Here is a 17,601-nt window from a genome sequence, read left to right on the forward strand (position 1 = left end):
AGGTTATTAAAAAGGAACAGGCTGTCTTTTGAAGAGATTTATTTATTATGAGCTAGCAATTAAAGCTACTTTCTATCTCCTTTTTCTTGCAACTCTCTGGTATACCATCTGATGATAAGTAATCCATTTACCAGATAAATGTGACACATGACCAGTTGAGGAGGCATTGTAGCGTGTTCTCCCAGTTTGCCCCACATAAGGGACTGTCCTCATGGTGACCTAAGCTATGGTGTGTTACTTCAGAGTTGGTATAAGGTCACAGTAGGCTCAAGTATCCAGCAGCAACTGTCTGAGCTTCTGCATCTGAGCTGTTTTTTTGTCGTGTGCTCATCCCTGAAAGCGTGGAATACATATATATGTAAAAAAGAATAAAATTCTCTAAATTTTCTTAGCAGAAAAATTCTCCAGAGGACTAATAAGATCCACAGTGCTTTTTCAGTTACAAGTGTGTCATGGGACTTGAAGAGAGGGGAGGTCGTCTCTTAGGGTTTACCCACAGAAAAGAACCTGAGAGTATATATCCAAAACAACATGAAGGTAAGATTGTCCCACAGATGGGTACAGGCACTCAGGCTCCAGCATGGCTGCCAGATTGCCCTTTCATGAAGGACTGTACTGTGGTTACAGATTCAAGGATGATGCTTGTATCACTACATTTTCAAGTATACTTTTTTTTCAATCAGTTTTGTCAGATAAATTAGCACGCTCAACTGGGAGGGCAGGAGTCTTTACCAGAAGTTTTGATCTTGGTGGAAATTTTTTTTAATGTTTTGATGAAGGACATTGTGGAATGGAAAATATGCAATTGTTCAAGGGAGAAGGAAAACATATTTATGAAGGAGTGTACAAATTATTCAGCTGCAGAGTTTGTTTTGTTGCTTGCTTATTGGGAAGTACTCCAGTTTCAGTTAAGAACTGAATGACACCTGCCTAGAAAATTTTGTGAGTGTAGGACACTGCTGGGGAAAAGGAGTATAAGTTTAAACCTTCTTGCACTACAAGACTTATAGAGTCCAAAATCCCAGCTGATGTGCTGCTCTCCACAAAACTAGTAGTACTGTCATACTCAGGGGTATGTTACAGTCAGAAAGGGTCATAGTTACAGTCTTTTGAGTTCAGGTTAATGATACCTGTCTGTTTCAGGATAGCTTGTTTTCAGCCCAATCTGAGATGTAACCAGGGATTTTCAGGAACTTTCAGGATTAATTTTTATTTAAGAAATGTTTTTGGATCAGCCTCTGTGACACATTTTAGGTTTCTGTCTAATATTTTTTTATCTATAGGAATAGCTACAGACATTAGGATAGTTCTCCCATGCTGCCTATAGCAAGTGGCTGCTGGAGTAAAATTTTTGCAGCTCTACATTCAGGTCTCATTTCAGAGGGAGCTAGCTGGTTCCCTGAAAGAGAGCTGAGGAGCAGCCAGGCTACACATATGAATGCGAATGGATGGTGTCTGATAAAGGGGAAAAATAGATAAGGAAAGGTGACTTAGGAAGTAGATGTTGCTTTAGGTAGGTGCATCCCAGAAATGCTGACTAGGTTTTAGAATTAGCTTTGGACTCTCAAACTGCAAACACACACATTTTTCTAATACCAAATAGAACAGCTACAGGATAAAAGACTAGGAGGGGCAGATGAAGGAAGAGAGAAAATTGCACCAAAAATTGGAACTGTAACTCAACAGGCTTTCTGTAGGCAACACTGCCATAGATTTAATATAACTACAGGTACACTAATACGTTTGTGCAATGACCATTTAATAATTCCAATACCTGTCTTAAACTGGTGGTATTGATTTTGAGTAGCAATGGTGGTACCTGCTCTTTTGATAAAGGTGGTACTTCTTTTGACACTAATGCAAGCAGAGTTTGTTCTTCATGTTCAGCCAAGCTACAACACTGTGCAATTACTCTGAGTTCGTTAGTCCTTTGAGTACATTGTTTTATTTTTTCTGGTAACTGGCTATCTTGAACCCTGCTGATGCAAATGTAGCATTTGATCATCTATGTAAAAATAAATCATGAAGTCAATAGCACAAACACTGCCTGAAGGTGAAGAACAAGATTCTGGAAAATTACTGTGTTTCCTTAGTTAAAGGAAAGACTTTGAAGGAGGAAGTACATACTACAGTAATCATCTTACCTCTTAATCTATAATAAGCTTGGTGACTGGCTAAAATCTGCTTCACTGATTCTTGTGGGCAAACTTTCACACCAGTTGAGAAGAAGGATGACCTCTTTGTTCGGTGTTTTGCCATGTCAAATATCCGCCTTATGGTTGATATCCTGGACCGCTTTGTTGTTCTTTCTGTTTTGTCTGACCCTGAGGTGACTGCAAGATGTTTGGCTTCAGCACGGTTTATTTTATTAGGAATTTCTGTAAAAAAAAACAAACAAACCAAGAAAATACATAAACATACTTTGCCTAGGCAGTAGGTATGCAAAGCAAGTTCATGTCTGGAAAATGGACAGGAACTTGAGAATCCTTTTTGTTACATTAGTGTGGAATCAATGCACTGATTGAATTATTGTGCTGAGGAGAAGCAGCCTCTGACCACACAGGGGAACTGAGGCTCAAGTGACTTGGTAAATAATTTCCTTGTATTTCACGTGACCCCAGGACACAGAGGGTAAAAGTTTCGTAAGCTCTAAATGCTGTTTTCAAAAGTGACTTTGGGTTAGATCCACAATTTTGTGCTACAGCATCTCATTTGTGAGCATATCGCCCTGTAGGGAAATTTGCAGAACTGTGATAAGTAATGTCTACACTAGCAGATAAGTAAAATGAGAGATAGTTGTACCTTAAGTTTTTAAAAATATTATCTTTCCTTTGGGCTTCAAGGAACATCTCCCTTCAAATCAGGTTCATAACCTTGAAGCTATCCAAAGAATTAGACCCTGAAACTTTCAAAAGTTTAACAGGGGTTTTACTGTCTCTGGGAAAAGAAAGACCTGTTTCCAGTCTCTCTTTTACTCCACAGTGCACTCCTCTATCCTTCCCTCACATAAACTGAAGTATTAGCCAGAACAGACTATGATGGTTTCTTTGAAACTGGATGATAGGTGTTGTGAATGCTCTGGAATCATATTTCAATAAATCTTAATATGTTCCTGGCAAAGTGGAACAGCTACAGTAGAAGAAAAGTGAAATCAGTGACTAGGAATTGAAGACTTAGGATTAACTTTTACTTATGAAGCTATGCAGTTATGAAAGTTGGAAAAGCTTCTAGGCGGTCACGATAACCTCAAGAATAGGAACTCCCATCACAAAAAATTCAGGATCCATCTGGTTCCACTTCCTAAGTATTTGTGTTGCAGTATTACATGACACAGCAGCTAAATTTAATGTGAAAAAGTTAATGTTACAAATAGTGTATAGACTAAAGATTTAAATGAGCTGAAATACAGCCTTTTGCAGGGTCATGTGACAGGAGAAATGAGTATCTTTTAGATTATCTTCCAAAATTTTGCATACATATTAATAAAGATATTAAAGCAAATTTGGAAATACCCTTTTATGGTTGTAACTTGATGCAGTAATTGCAGATTAAAAGTAAAGAAAAATATAAGCAGAATAGAATAAAATTTGAAAGAATTAGAAAATTTTAAGCAAGGCATGTGTGTTCCTGCAGCCTGATGAATCAAGTGAAAAAATTACTTTGAAAAACAATTTCAAAGCTTCTAACAGAAGAATATGGGGAAATAATAGGGTTAAAAAGGAATAAATTCGGTAGGACTAGCACTATCAAGAAAAATATGAATAAAAAGTACCAGTTTGCTGGAGAAAGAAGAAATGTCGTGCTGCATATAACAAACAATAATTATCCTGTTCTTATGCAAATCAAGAGAAAATAAAGAAGGATAAAAACACAAATTATCTTGACATTTTGGATCTAATAAAATATTTAAAGAAAGGTGGGCAGATAAATGATAAGAGAAAAATAATTGAAAAACATACTTTTATAAAAAGAATAGTATGAGATATGAAGAATGGGGAATGTTCTACCATGTGTGCCAGTAGACATATAATATATATGTATGTCTATCCTTATATGTCTCAGCTCTTATTAATTTCCAAATTAACATCCATTGTTTACTGTGTAGAAATCATAGTAGTAACATCTATACTTTGAGATAGGCTCTACTCTGATGTGGAAAAAGAATAGCTTGATTGTGATGAATATTGTCTGAAAGGAAGTTATAAAACAAAGGCAATAGGTGATTGTTATTACTTTATAATGCATGCCAGAGACAGTGACCTGCAGACCTGTAACTGCCTAATTGTTACAAGGTAATTTAAAATGATGGTGCAGTCATATAATGTTTGACATGAAATGAAGTGGAAGTAATTTTTCCACATTAATGTCAGGTCATGAACCATAAACTGCCTAAAAGGAATTTCTCCGGTGAAAACGCATTGTTTGGTTCAACAGAATCCACAAGTGGCCAAACACTGAGTCAGCTGAGACACAGAGTTATTTGAATGTTATATGGGATGGGAGAAGAAGATACAATGCCACTGAAATCTCAAAGCAGATTCCTGAAATCCTCTAGAAGAGAGAATCAAAAATCCACATGGAAAGTAGCCAGTTGTAATTCTATTACCTTTCACAAGGTGCATTAACTGTGATAGGCAAGCTGCCCGGGCAGCCCGACCAGCTGGGGCAGAGGATTTTGTCACTAAGCTCTTTGATAGCTCTTGTATGGAGCAGAGGCCTTTCTTGAAGGATTTGCTTCTTCTCCAGGATTTGCCTCTAAGTCTTTAACTTGAATTAAGAATTATACTATTTGTAAAACTGACAAAGGATATTCTTCTCAAATGATTGTTGTAAAGATTTCAAAGTCTCCCTGTTAGGGTCCCTCTTTGGGCTTTTCATTCTGAGAAGTGACCAGATAATTTCTGCTTTCAGTTTGCAATGTTCTGACACCCTATTTAGGGTGGGTGTAAATTTCTAAATTTATTTTTCTTTTCATTCTTTCCCTTCAATGCTCCCCTTTTTTTTTGGGGGGGGGGGGGGGGGAGGGAAATCTGTTTCTAAAGTATATCTATTGCAATAGGTTTAATTTAATTTTTATATTGTTGTTAGTAAATTTCTCTTACTAGGATAACTTTTATTATAATAACTCTTTGAAAGCACTTTTTTATTAAAGCAAAATTTGTATTGGAGAAAGCATCAGCTTTTCTCTCTGCATGATTGTCCAGCATGAATTTCCTAATATTTGCTGATTGTAAATGGAAGAAAACTTGCCTTCTAGCATAAACATTTCCTCATTATTCTTCAGATCTGTGTTTTCCCCTGTGTCTGTGTAAATTCTTCAACTGGAAAATTTTTACCTAAGCCTCACAGATGTTTCAGCCATAAACTTTATTAAAATATCCCTCCATCTATACCTCTTTAGATGCCTTGATTTCAGTGTCCTGGGTTGAAAAAAAAAGATTTAAGAAGACACATGATATGAAATTGAACCCATACATATTAGTTGATCCCTTCTCTTTTTGCTATGCAACATAGTAATTGAAAAAACTGTAGTGATGCAAATTTTGCAGTTACATTATTTGATCATGTAAATAATCCAAATACCATTAGTCTGGTTAACTTTTCTTAAAATAAATGACATCTGTATTTTTTTCTAATTATTTTTCTGATACAGGCATGTGCAATTGAAATATTCAGTGTTTACCACAAATATACTCTGCCCAATTTCACTTTATATTATTTAACCCTGTTGTTTCTCAGAGGTGACTGTCTCAGTTTTACTTTTAAAAGGTATATTTAAGTTTTTGAGTTTTCTTTGATACTTCTAGGGCAGAATGACACATAACTGTAGAAGCCTGACAATGCTTTACTCTACTTCAGCTAATATCCAAGATGCTTTTAAACAAAGGTCTAGCTCTCCATTATTCTCACATAAAAGAATCTACATCATGTCCAAATTTTCCAAGTGACATGCAGAAAAATATTGAGGTAGTTCTACCAAGGTTATCTACAGAATCACTCTCAGCTGTTATTAAATTCCTGACGTCTAGTCCTGAACTTAGATCAGCTATAACAAATTTTTTTCAAAACAGCATATAGCAATTTTCAAAATATGAGACAGCAATCTAATTCATATGGGATCTAATCAAAGTGCTCTGATATCCATACCCATCTCTCAAGTGCATAGTACTGCTCTTCAGGTTTTGGTTTCAGGAAGATAAATGGTATTCATTTCACTTATTAAAAGTGTGAAATTTTTGAAATTAGGCCATGCCTCTCCTGTGTGCCTCTAGAGACCTGCATTATCAAATTTATACCCTAACTAAAAAAAAACAAGGAAGGATGAACAGATTTCAAAAGTTCCTATATGTTCTTAATAATCTGCATGTCAAAAAAGGAAAAGTACATCACTATTGAAATGGATTCTAGACAAAAAGTGTTTCAAGTTATTCAGATAATTGGTCAGCTTTGGTTATTTTTTAAATTTGCTTTTATAAACATAGCAGCAAGAGGGTCTTATTTATATCTTTTTGTGTAAATGGATTGGATGCTTCTCTATATAGCTTTATTAATTTCTCTCTGTTAATAGTACTAATTTTGGAAGGCCTCATATTTTGGAGTTGGTAGTTGGAGTTGAAAAATTGCATTTTTCAGCAATGTAGACAATCTCTACATTTAGGAACATTTATCTACAGCATTAGGTAATGTAGGGTAGGAACATTTATCTACAGCATTGTTTTGCCAGTAAGCATTTATTTTTATTTGACTGAGAAAATTTAGGTGCTACTGAATATTAAGAGAAGAATTAAAATTATGGTAGCTAAAGATCTGACAGCAAAATTCAAGGTGACAAAATTGTTGGAGTCTGAATAATTCATTGTTAAAATCATCAATAGCAAAGATCCTTAAAGGTGCTGTGGTTAAATTTATAGCAGGGCCAACATTCTGTTGATAATTGAGCCAGTAAGAAAAGCACGGCTGACTAGTCCTGAAAAGTTGATCTTGGGATTTCTCAGTGGGCTGATCAATGTAAACACCAGATGGAGCATAGAAAGTACAAAGAGGTAATACCTGAACTCTTCACCCAGAGGCACTCTCCTCCTGTCCTGGCCATAGTGAGGTTCCCACATTCTACTGGAGCTTGCCAGTGACAGACAGGGTGCCCATGACGTGTCCTGTCCTTATATTCCTTTTAAAGTCTCTTTTTCCACATCATGTTTCCTCACGTCTGTTGCATGGGAAGAGTCTAACTGGATTTGAAGGGGCTTAGATCAGCAGGGTCTGATTAAAATATGGCATGGCTTTATCACCAAATACTGCCTGTGTGCAGCAATCTCTATCTTCTCATGCAGATGTGAAAATGGAGGTTTTACTCTTGTTGATGTTCAGGGCTGCTTTGCCAGTGGTTTTTCAGATACTGCTACTTCGACTGTGATTGCTTTGCATTTCCAAGTGTGTTTTCAAAACCATAAAGGCTCACAATTTTGAAAAGTTCAGGGTATGGAATTCCATACTAGAAGAATTAGTGCTAATAGTTAATATGCTCAGGTCTTGTCTGAGAGCTCAACTCCCTTAAACCCAAGGTTATATGGCTTGCTTGAACTTATCTTCATGTCCAATATATTATTGGACTGTTTTTAATGCACAGAAGGAAAGAACATTGGAAGGGACTGAGCCATGATGATTGTTACATCCTGGTGGGTCTTACCTGGGCTCTAACTGGGGTAGCTGAGGCCCAGGGGGGAAATCACTTTGGATCTCATTTCTTTAGGTTTAGTGCACTTAGTCAGTGAACTGCTGAGTAAGAGGGCAGTATCCACTATTGTGGGGAACTTTTGCTGAATGATAAGGTTCTGACATTGATTCTTAGCTCCAGTAGGAGAGGAATTGTGGCCAGGAATGCCTGCATTTCCAAAAAAGGAAAGAGGGCTAAAATATGCATATTAAAAGTAAGTATTTTTAATTTCTCAGAATGAATATGGACAATGATGAGCTTGGTAATTCCTGTTTGGTAGGCTGGCTTTGTAAAATCCATTCTTCAGTGTGACTAAACAGTAACATTGCCTGTGAAATGAGACCTGGGTCTCTAATTATGCCGACAGTTTGGAAGATCCTGTGTCCAACTGGCTAAAATTCACTCCTGAACTTCTTGTACAAGAACCACAAAGATGATGGCTACACACTTAGGACTATAGAACCTTTCCTGTGCCCAATAATATATCATATTATGCAAAACTCAGCATCATCTTTACATGTCAGGGAGGTGCCAGACTCTGCTTGTGCAGTGGAGATTTTATACAAAAGACAAGATATGCCTGATCCCTGTATCTCTTCCTTGGATTCAGCATGACAAAACATCATATTCACATATTCAGAAGCTACACTCAAGCTCTCTGTGACACAGGAGAGGAGTTCCAGGCTTCTGTTTAAAATGTAAGTTCTATAATTTTAAAACTTTTAGAGGCTGTGTTCATTTTAAAAATTAGATCTATACCAAGGGGTTTCCTTCTCAAGAATCCAGGAAAATGATAAGTTTTCATAAGTCTTGGCTCTTGTCAGAAATGCATGATAAAACTTTTTTAAATGTCTATGACAGGTTAACAATTTGGTTACTATTAACATAGTGCTTTAATAAGGTATGTCTCCCATGAATCTTTGTGATACATTACTATTGTAATCCTTATGTTAAAAATACTAAATGTTTGGTTATAATGAAACAACCTACACCTCAGAAGATGTATAGAAATAAATCTGAAGAAGAATGTGATAATTATTCTAAAATATATGATTTAAACAATGACATTAGTAAATGTGCAAATTTTAATAGAGACTCAATTTTTTTTTGTTTGTTTTAATGGTTTTATGTTCAAAGCTAGGAGATGGAATTAGACAATGATTCTTTCTCAGAACTCTTCAAATTAACCTGGATTTACATTTTGGTACTAAAGACCACGGCTGTCATCAACCAGCATGCTCTTGGATTTCAGGAAGTGTGAAGAATTTAATTTCTGCAAGTAGGTAACACTGGGAAGCTAAAATAGATATCAGAATCCCACAGCTGTTCCCACCCTCCTCTCCTCATATATATCTGCGTGGTTTTCTATGCCAGGTGGAGAAATACAATTGATAACCAACTTCAGGAAGAAACAAAGAATTTGGAACAATCTTTATGGAGTTATGGGACCTTATGACAGACAAACAGTTTTGTCTCCCTCTCTAGAGCAGATAATTTAGTAACTTTGAATTATGATAATTATACAATTAATGAGAAAAAATGCAGAGAATTATCTACCTATTATAGATGAAAATAGAAAGCATAACCTGCAACTGGTAAGATTTTCCTGCTTTCGTGAATGTAGTTGTCGTATACTAATGATGAAGCCACATTCACAATAAATGCTCTCTGTGCACACCACAGATATTGAACATGCTGAAATCCTTGTGTCAACATATGATTTTGACACATTTTCTTTCACCCTGAAAAAAACATAGCAAGAAACTCATGTTTTCATAGATGTAATATGTCTCATTATAAGTAGACATTTTTACATTCTCTTTCAGACAGAAAGGTAAAAATTTTTATTCATTGACTATGCTCACTTCTTCTGCTGGAATTTATAAAAATTTCAGAGGCCATCTAAGTTTTCATTGCCAGTATGTGAATCTTGCAACAGTCTGCTTAACATCCAGAACCTGGGCTAGAAACAGCATTAAAGAGTGACTGGTTTTAATGCTCATGTATGAAACATGTCTATTTATATTTATTTGGCCATCTTAGAAAATGGAACACTCTTCTATTAATTGATACGGATATGATATCAAAATTCAATAAATTGCCTTAAGTGTTTGGGTAGTTCTTGGAGGGATGCATCCAATCTGCAGTGATAAAACACTCCACTGAGCACCTCTGCTCTTAATTTTCTGATTAGTCATTCTCAAGAGCTACAGCCTTCACTGAGAAAGTCAATGAGACAGCATAAGTTCAAGTTCCAGTTATGCTTTGCCATGTATGTCAACATTTCAACAGTTTTGATGGTATGAATCAGAGTCACTGTGCAGAATGGGTCTACTGAGGTAACTGTATTCACATATGATAATAATTAGGATGTCTGTTGCATGAAAAGGTGCCACAGTGTCATCTCTTTACTTCAGCTTGTGTAATTGGAACTGGTTGATTTTCATCACAGTTTGGGGGTCACTCATTCTGCAGTACAATCCACAGTCTCTGGCTGATTAACTCCACCTCATTTGACAGAGCATGACTTGTACTTAACCTTACCTAGTTATGTATCATGCTGCATAGACCAAATTTGGTTTGGAGGACACCTAATCCAATTCTTGATCTAAGTATGACTTCTTATTCATCTAGTTTTGAGGCAGAAGAGAAAAGGGAAAAAAACTTGAATAGAAATATCTTCATTTTGTGCTATCACCATGAAATCACAAAATTAAAGATGAGTGCATTGCTTTTTCCTGCCTGAAACTGCTGGGATTTCTATGATCTATGCTGAGTCATATGTATGAAAGGTATACCTGCAACACAGCCATGAAAAGTGGTATTTCAGGTAACAGGAACACCAAAATAGTCAGTATAAAGTTAGGTAAAGTCTGAGGGAGGTATTGAAACTTTTGAGTTGCCAGGAAGAAGGTAATTTTGGCTCTGCACTGAAGCAGAACTTTAGAAGCCAATAGAACCTCACCAATTAAAAGGCAAGCGTGGTGGCCAAAGTACAATTAGTTATGTAGCTGTGGGCCCGGGTCCTGCTGATTTGCAGGTGTCTGTGTGACCAGGCAGATGCTCTGAGAATCAGCCCAGCAACCTCTGCTGCTCTACTGCTTTATGACTGCAATGCTCCAGGACTTCAGTTTGTGTGTCACGCCTCAGGTCCTCATGCTTTTGTGAAATGAGGACGATAGTGCTGCTCTGTCAGAGCAGGTGTTTGGTGAAAGTAAAACTGGTGGTGTGCTTGCATACAGTGATAAGGCATGCTACAATTATGTCAGGGTACACAAACACAGCTACGCTGTGGCAGGTGTCAGGGTACTCCCAGATTATTGTTAATCTCATGTTTTCCAGACTGGTTATTGTTCTGAAGTCTCTGTCCAGTAAATAGCAGCTGACAGTGACTAAATGCCAGCAGACATGTATGTGAAAGCAGATAGGTACTTTCTTTTTAAGAAGTGTGTTGTTCAGCACCACACGTTCTGAAAGGGAAGAAATTGAAACACAGTTGGGCATGCAAAGTAAAAACCTCATGGAATGTACAAGATAGTGCACCAAATTCCTGGTTAACCTGGCAGAATTATATGACAGAGAATGATCAAAAGACTAATTTTAATCCCAAAGGGACTAGGTTGGACCGAGGTAAAAAAGGAAGGCAAGCATATTTAAAAGATTTCAAAGCATCAAAATGCAGTAGAATGCATAAAGAATTTTTCTTTGGGGAAGAAAAACTTTATTCTGGAAAGAAAACACCATGTTTGCCATGTGATGGGTGTTGGCCATGCGATGGGTGTTGGCCATGTCACTTAGTGCACTGCACCACAAAGACTCCAAAATTAGCTGAGAATGAACACGAACAATCTGGATTTCTAGTAGGTTAAGGCTCACAGTTCTTTTATGGTAGCCTGTAAATTAATGTCGTGTAGAAGGAGAAAATCTTTGATTATTAATACTTATCATCTTGTCCACAGGCGTTTTCTGAGAAAAAGCCCACATATCTTGCCGTTCATTCACACGTAGTTCACTAATCCCTGCGGCACAGGTGTGACTATTTCTGGAATTAATCTTTAGGATTCAGTATACAATGGTCTAGTATTTATATTAAAGTTTGGCTTTTAGCCAGACAACAGAAAAGATCAAATCCCATATATAGTGCAGTGGTACATCTGTTTGAGAAAGGAGAGAAACAAAGGAAAATTCTTACTTTTCATAAATTAATAAGCCCAACCAGGAAAGCCATCTTTAACATAATTCTTATTTTATGGATGAGAGTAGAAGATAATCTTAGTGCAAAGAGAAGATATATCTTGTTTTCTTTCTTTGTTTGAAGTTGTATATTCCTTGATTTTCCTTTTCCTTTGGCATAAATTTCACTAAATATATATTTTTTAAATTTTTTGAGGGCAATTATACTAATGAAGATCTGAAACATTTATTGCTGAATTAGAAGAGCCTAGCAGGAAGGGGTGAGTCAGAATGAATTAAAATGATTTCACAGAGCACACACAAAGCCTTTGTGTCCTAAGGAATGGCTGAGTAAATAGCAGATATTTGCTTGCTGAATAAAAAGTGCCACAAAACAGCCTTGAACACTCTCTGGCCCCCTGTGTTCTCAGTATCAAGAGCTGGGATGTACCCAGCATCAAAGCATAGTCTTCAAAGTTCAAAACTCCTCTGCATTTTGGTAGCCTGACTGTTCAGTAGTTTACTATTCAGATTTTGTGTAGAGGTTTTTTGCTGTCACAAAGTTTTTATCCTTTTCACTTTCTCTTTCCTTTGCTAGGGACAATTTTTGTCAGGGCAGTGGCAAAATTATAGCCAGAGTTAAACACCATAACTCTTATTTTGCTCTCTACAGTCTCCTGTTTTGTTTACTGTGGAATTGCAGGGGCTTCTGGAGAGCTTCTGAATGGCTGGGGGAAGGATTCTATGGGTCCTTAAATAGGGACAGGGAGGAAGGACCAAAAAACATTACCAAGCAAGCTCCATATTTGTTAACTCCCTTTTTGTTAAATACAAATGTGAGAAAATAGAGTTTTTAATGAGGAAAAACATCAACTGACTAACCCTTTAAATATTTAGAAATTCTTTCTTTTTTTTTTAAGATGGGGCTGTTTTATATCTTAGCCTCTTATTTCCTAATCCATCACAGTTTACATGTACTGCAAATTTGAATGATCATAAAGGTCTCAAACACCTATGTTAAGAGCCCTAATGATTGATTCATGCAAATATTCAGACTACTGGAAGAGCCGGCATACTTTAAAAAATATTTTCTGTAAGTATCTGACCCTAATGCTAAGTCATAAAATAACAGCTCAGGAAGCATCTTTTCTCTGAAAAAGAAGTTTCTTAGCACAAGGATTAAGTGTTTAGAGATCTGTGGTCATATATTTGAAATCAAATAGTTCAAAAATATTATGTATGGCATGACTAACTGTCAAAACCAATTATTATTATTATACATTTATGCATACCACATGCACTTTATAGAACTGGTGGCAAGGAATATTTATTTTTTAGTATTTTTCTTTGTCAAGATAGCTCCCCCCCCCCATCATTTTCCTGGTCTTTTATGGAATGTGTATTGTAACATGCAATCACAATTTGCAATTGGTGAAACTATGTGATGCCACTTTTACCAGTATTGCTGTCTAAGTTGTAATTATGAATAGGGGCTGCAACAATGTCATCAAGCATGAGTGAACTGCCTGGAATTCATTCTGTCTCTTTCCATCACAGAATATGCAACTTAAATGCAAAAACAATACATCTTGATAAATCTTGTTTTCTTGTCAGACATGAAATATCATCATTTTCTCGTTTTTTTCCACATTCCAGAATATCATTATTGATTAAATGAAACTATTTGCATAGAATCAAAAAGTAAAATTAAAGAGCCACAAAACATAATTCTACTGATAACTATGTATTTTCCCAAGGATTTTTTCAGTACTTTAATTGTCCACTAGAGAAAATTTACATAGTTTAACTGAAATATAAGAGCTGTGGTCTGTATTTCTGTGTTTCTTTAAGAAAATCAGGAGTTTCTTAAGAAAACTCAAACATATAAATAAGACTTTCTGACTAGTATTGATAGCAGGCTATATTGCATACTTTCTCCCTGACAAATATTTAGATAGTGTTGAGGAGACTTATCTTTTATAATTTTACATTCTTTGCATTTAATTAACAGGCCTGACATAAAATTAAAAGGTCATTGACTTGAGCACACATAGCAGTTGTAATGTTAGTTTTTAATTCAATTATGCAAATATCAAAGCATAGATGGAAAAGTTAATGAAAAACCTCCTCCAAAATTAAATGCATTCCCCAAAGCTCTAAATCTTTTGAATATGCAACTAACCAGGGAATATCACATCACCATCTTTTCTTTTTTGCTGTTGAAGCAGCTTTATAAATGTTGTGAACTTTTAAATGTTTTAAAATAGAGCAATAATTAGCTGATGTACTAAGTACAGAGAAGTTCTCTGTATTTCTGTTTTCTTGCAAATAATTTTATAGTTATTATTACATTAATCTTTACTGGCATTGCCATTTTTTGTATATTTGCCAGTATGGTGCATTCTTCTAGAGTCTGTCTATCTAGAAGTTTTTGAAGTAGTTTTTAATAATCAGAATAACTGTCTTCACTAGTAAATGCAGATATATTTTGCTACTTTCTCTTCATTTCAGTGATGAAAGACCATCTTTAACCACGTCAACACTTAGATGATCTTTCAGTCTTTTTTCACTTTCCATAGATTTGTCTCACAGATAATATTTTTTCATAACAGAACATGTTCAGGTAAAATGAAGCTAAATGGCATCTCTTACAGATATAGTAAAATTTACAAAACACACAAAGTAATGCAAATATTTCCTTTTTCAGCTTTATAGCAGTATCAGCAACCAGTGTCTCCAGCTGAATTGTCAAAACACCACATCCTAAACTAAAAAATTCTGTAATATGAAAGCCCTCGATCTTGCAAATATTTTGTTTCTCAACGTATGCAATGTAAAATTCATCTAAAGCTTTAATATATGAACTTACCTCTGCTTCCCTGAACTTGGAGAGCAAGGCAAATGATCAAAAATATTAATCCAGTTTTCAAATGCATGCTGTCTGCTGATCATTCACAGTTTTCAAGACCAGTCATGCAGAAAACAAGAATATTTTGGTCAAGTAGAAGAATTCTGTTTTCTTAGAGAACTAAAATCCCCAAATGTCTTTATTTTTTCAGGTGTCTCCAGCCTTGGACTGCATTGAATTGCACCTAAGCAGAGTGCAACAGGTGCCGGAGTGCACGAGCTGGGCGAACCCCTCCAACGCCCACACTTCTAGCCCGGGGAACTGGAGTGGTAAGACAAGAGTGACGAAGTTTTAAAAAAAAGCAGTGTCTGTTTCTGGAATAATCTGTTTATCTGCTGCTCAGACATAATCCCTCTTACGGTCCAGCTGGAAGAGCTTTCTTCATCTTATTAACCTTCTGGAGTGGCATCTGTCAACCCCAGAAGACTTCAACAGCACCATGATAAACAACGGAAGTCTCTTCTAGTTCCCATTTCCTTTGAGCTCTGATCCTTTGGGCATTCTGCAGGTATGGCATGGGAGCACGGGGAGAGAGAATTGTGCTGTTTCCAACCAGGGACCATAAACCAACCAGGGAACTCCTTAAGATGGCTTTTTCCTGAAAGAACATGCAAGGCTCGGCTCTTGGGCTGCCAATGCCCTGGAATCCTCTCTCCCTTCTTGTACCACAAGGCTGCTGTTGCAATATTCTTGTCGGAGCAGTGATGATGATGTTCTGTGACACTGGTGAAGTGATGACTCAGCAGTAAATTGCAGCAGTGCTCAGGGCTGGCACAATCTGATGCCAAACTGCGACTGGGGCAGGCAAAGTACTGCACAGTGGGAGGAAAAGAGAAAGTGGTGGGAAATGCTGTTTCAGGCACACAGCTCTAACTAGGCCAGGAATTGGCAGCGACTGAATTCACTGTTCAAACAGCTCTGCTCCAGTTTCACAGATAACTATTCCAGTTACATATTGGCAAGTGTAGGTGTTCCATACTTACCCTTCTATTTTCCAATGCCTTTTTTACTGTTGCATTTCACCTGAAAATGTTACCAGGTAATCATCTCTAGTGGTCTCTCCCCATTAAAAATTTTTGTCCAAGTGCTTTAACATAAAAAGTATCTAGAGGCATCAAGAGTCTGTAAGCAGAAGTTACTTAAAGAACAACCTTCATTTGAACCCAATCTGTATTCTATTTTTACTTAGGATTTAAACAATGGTAACCTCCCTCCCTCCCTTTCCAAGACTGCCTGATTTTAACTGCTCAGACGAGCTACTGTGCAGACTTGGCTGGGACCAGATAAGGTTTGCCTTTTTTTTTTAATGTATAAACTTTCATGCACATTGTTGTATTAGTCCAACAAAACAGCAGCACAAAATTGCTGGCAGCACAATGCAAAGTGGAGATGATTAGGGTTTCTGCTGAAGAAAAAATTATTATTATATAAGAATCATTCTTTAGCAGTACCAATATTTGCCTTCACATGTTTTACATATAATAATGATATTGCATAAAGTGTAATCATAGAAGTATTACCCGTGTCAACCAGGTAAGTTTTAGCAAAAAATTACATGCATGTTGTATTTGAAAGATGAAGTTCCCCCCATATGTTACCTTATTTTTAGCTACTTCAGCTTTCAATCTGCAACAATTGGAAGCAAAGAGGATTTTTCTCAGGGTGGTGGAGTCTGCCATTTCTGGTGTTATCTGAGAATGTGGAATTAGTGAAAGGCATATGATTTCCTCAGAGCACTCTGGGTACCAGACTCCATATGGAATTTGGTAGGAATGTGATCCTTTAATTCCATTAGGAATCTAATTTGTCAGACTACATTTTGAAAATGTGCAATAAAGAGATTTACTTAATTACTCTAGAAACTGGTTAGTGAAGCCTGGGCCAGGAAACAGAAATCCTGTATCAAAGCTTTCATACAAAAGTGTATTTTTGAGCCATTCACTTGTTGGAGAAGGCAGACATTTAATAACACATTCTTATCTTTCAGAGATAAAGGAACAAGAACAATCCCAAAATATAGCACTGTTTTTAATGTCAAGATATGACTTAAGGAAAAGATTGAGCTCTAGAGGTAAACTATGATTAAAAGTTTGTAGGGAAGGAGTTTGCATGCTTTGAGATTATTCTTAAATTTTGAATATTTCAAGCTGCTTTTTACTAAGGCAGTCCCTTCTATGTAGTTCCATTTAATTAAGAAATTTTGTAACTAGCCTTGATAACTGCCACAGGGGAAGCAAACAAGGATGATAAACACTCATTAAAACTAAAGCAATATTATCTAGGGACCACTCCATCTCTAAGTACTGCAGAGTTTAATTATAGGTCACTGTTAATTAATCTAGAAGTGTTTCTTCCAGTTGGTTTGCTGTCAACAATAATTACATATTGTTAAAAAGGTGATTTAAAAAATTCTACTGAAACCCAATAGTACATTACAAATATACTACCAAGACATGGGAAGTACAAAACTGGATGCCAAAATATCCATTCACCCAGGGTAAGTGCCTGCAAATGGGTTAAATTCTACTTGTTACTGGTCATCTGTGTGCATTGCTGCACATACCTAAAATAATCACTGATATGCTGCTTAAATACAACTAAAGATGTTTCCTTGAAAAAAAAAAAAAAGAAAAAAAAAAGTTTAGGCCTTCTAAATTATTGGTAAGTCTGGGGCTCAGGACATTGCCACATAAAGATGCCTAGAAGTTGCCATGCACAGTGCTGAGTTTTAGGTACCCTACCTAGGTATGTAAATCAGGGTGCCAGCTAACTCATGTTACTGATAAAAGGTAGTTGTATTTTATAC

The 17,601-nt window shown here is 36.4% G+C and overlaps 1 protein-coding gene across 1 annotated transcript in view; it reads right to left on the reverse strand.

Annotated features, from left to right (window-relative positions):
* The window catches only part of IMPG1 (interphotoreceptor matrix proteoglycan 1), a 51,403-nt gene extending 36,580 nt beyond the window's left edge, over positions 1 to 14,823 (reverse strand). The window contains exons 1-2 of the mRNA XM_062488598.1: positions 14,757 to 14,823; positions 2,145 to 2,378 (exon numbers count right to left, since the gene is read on the reverse strand). Coding sequence (XP_062344582.1) covers positions 2,145 to 2,378; positions 14,757 to 14,823 — 301 coding nt within the window. The remainder of the gene's footprint in view (positions 1 to 2,144; positions 2,379 to 14,756) is intronic.
* Positions 14,824 to 17,601: the final 2,778 nt, after the last annotated feature.

The sequence above is a fragment of the Cinclus cinclus genome, chromosome 3 (assembly GCF_963662255.1).
Source record: "Cinclus cinclus chromosome 3, bCinCin1.1, whole genome shotgun sequence".
Taxonomy (NCBI): Eukaryota; Metazoa; Chordata; class Aves; order Passeriformes; family Cinclidae; genus Cinclus; species Cinclus cinclus.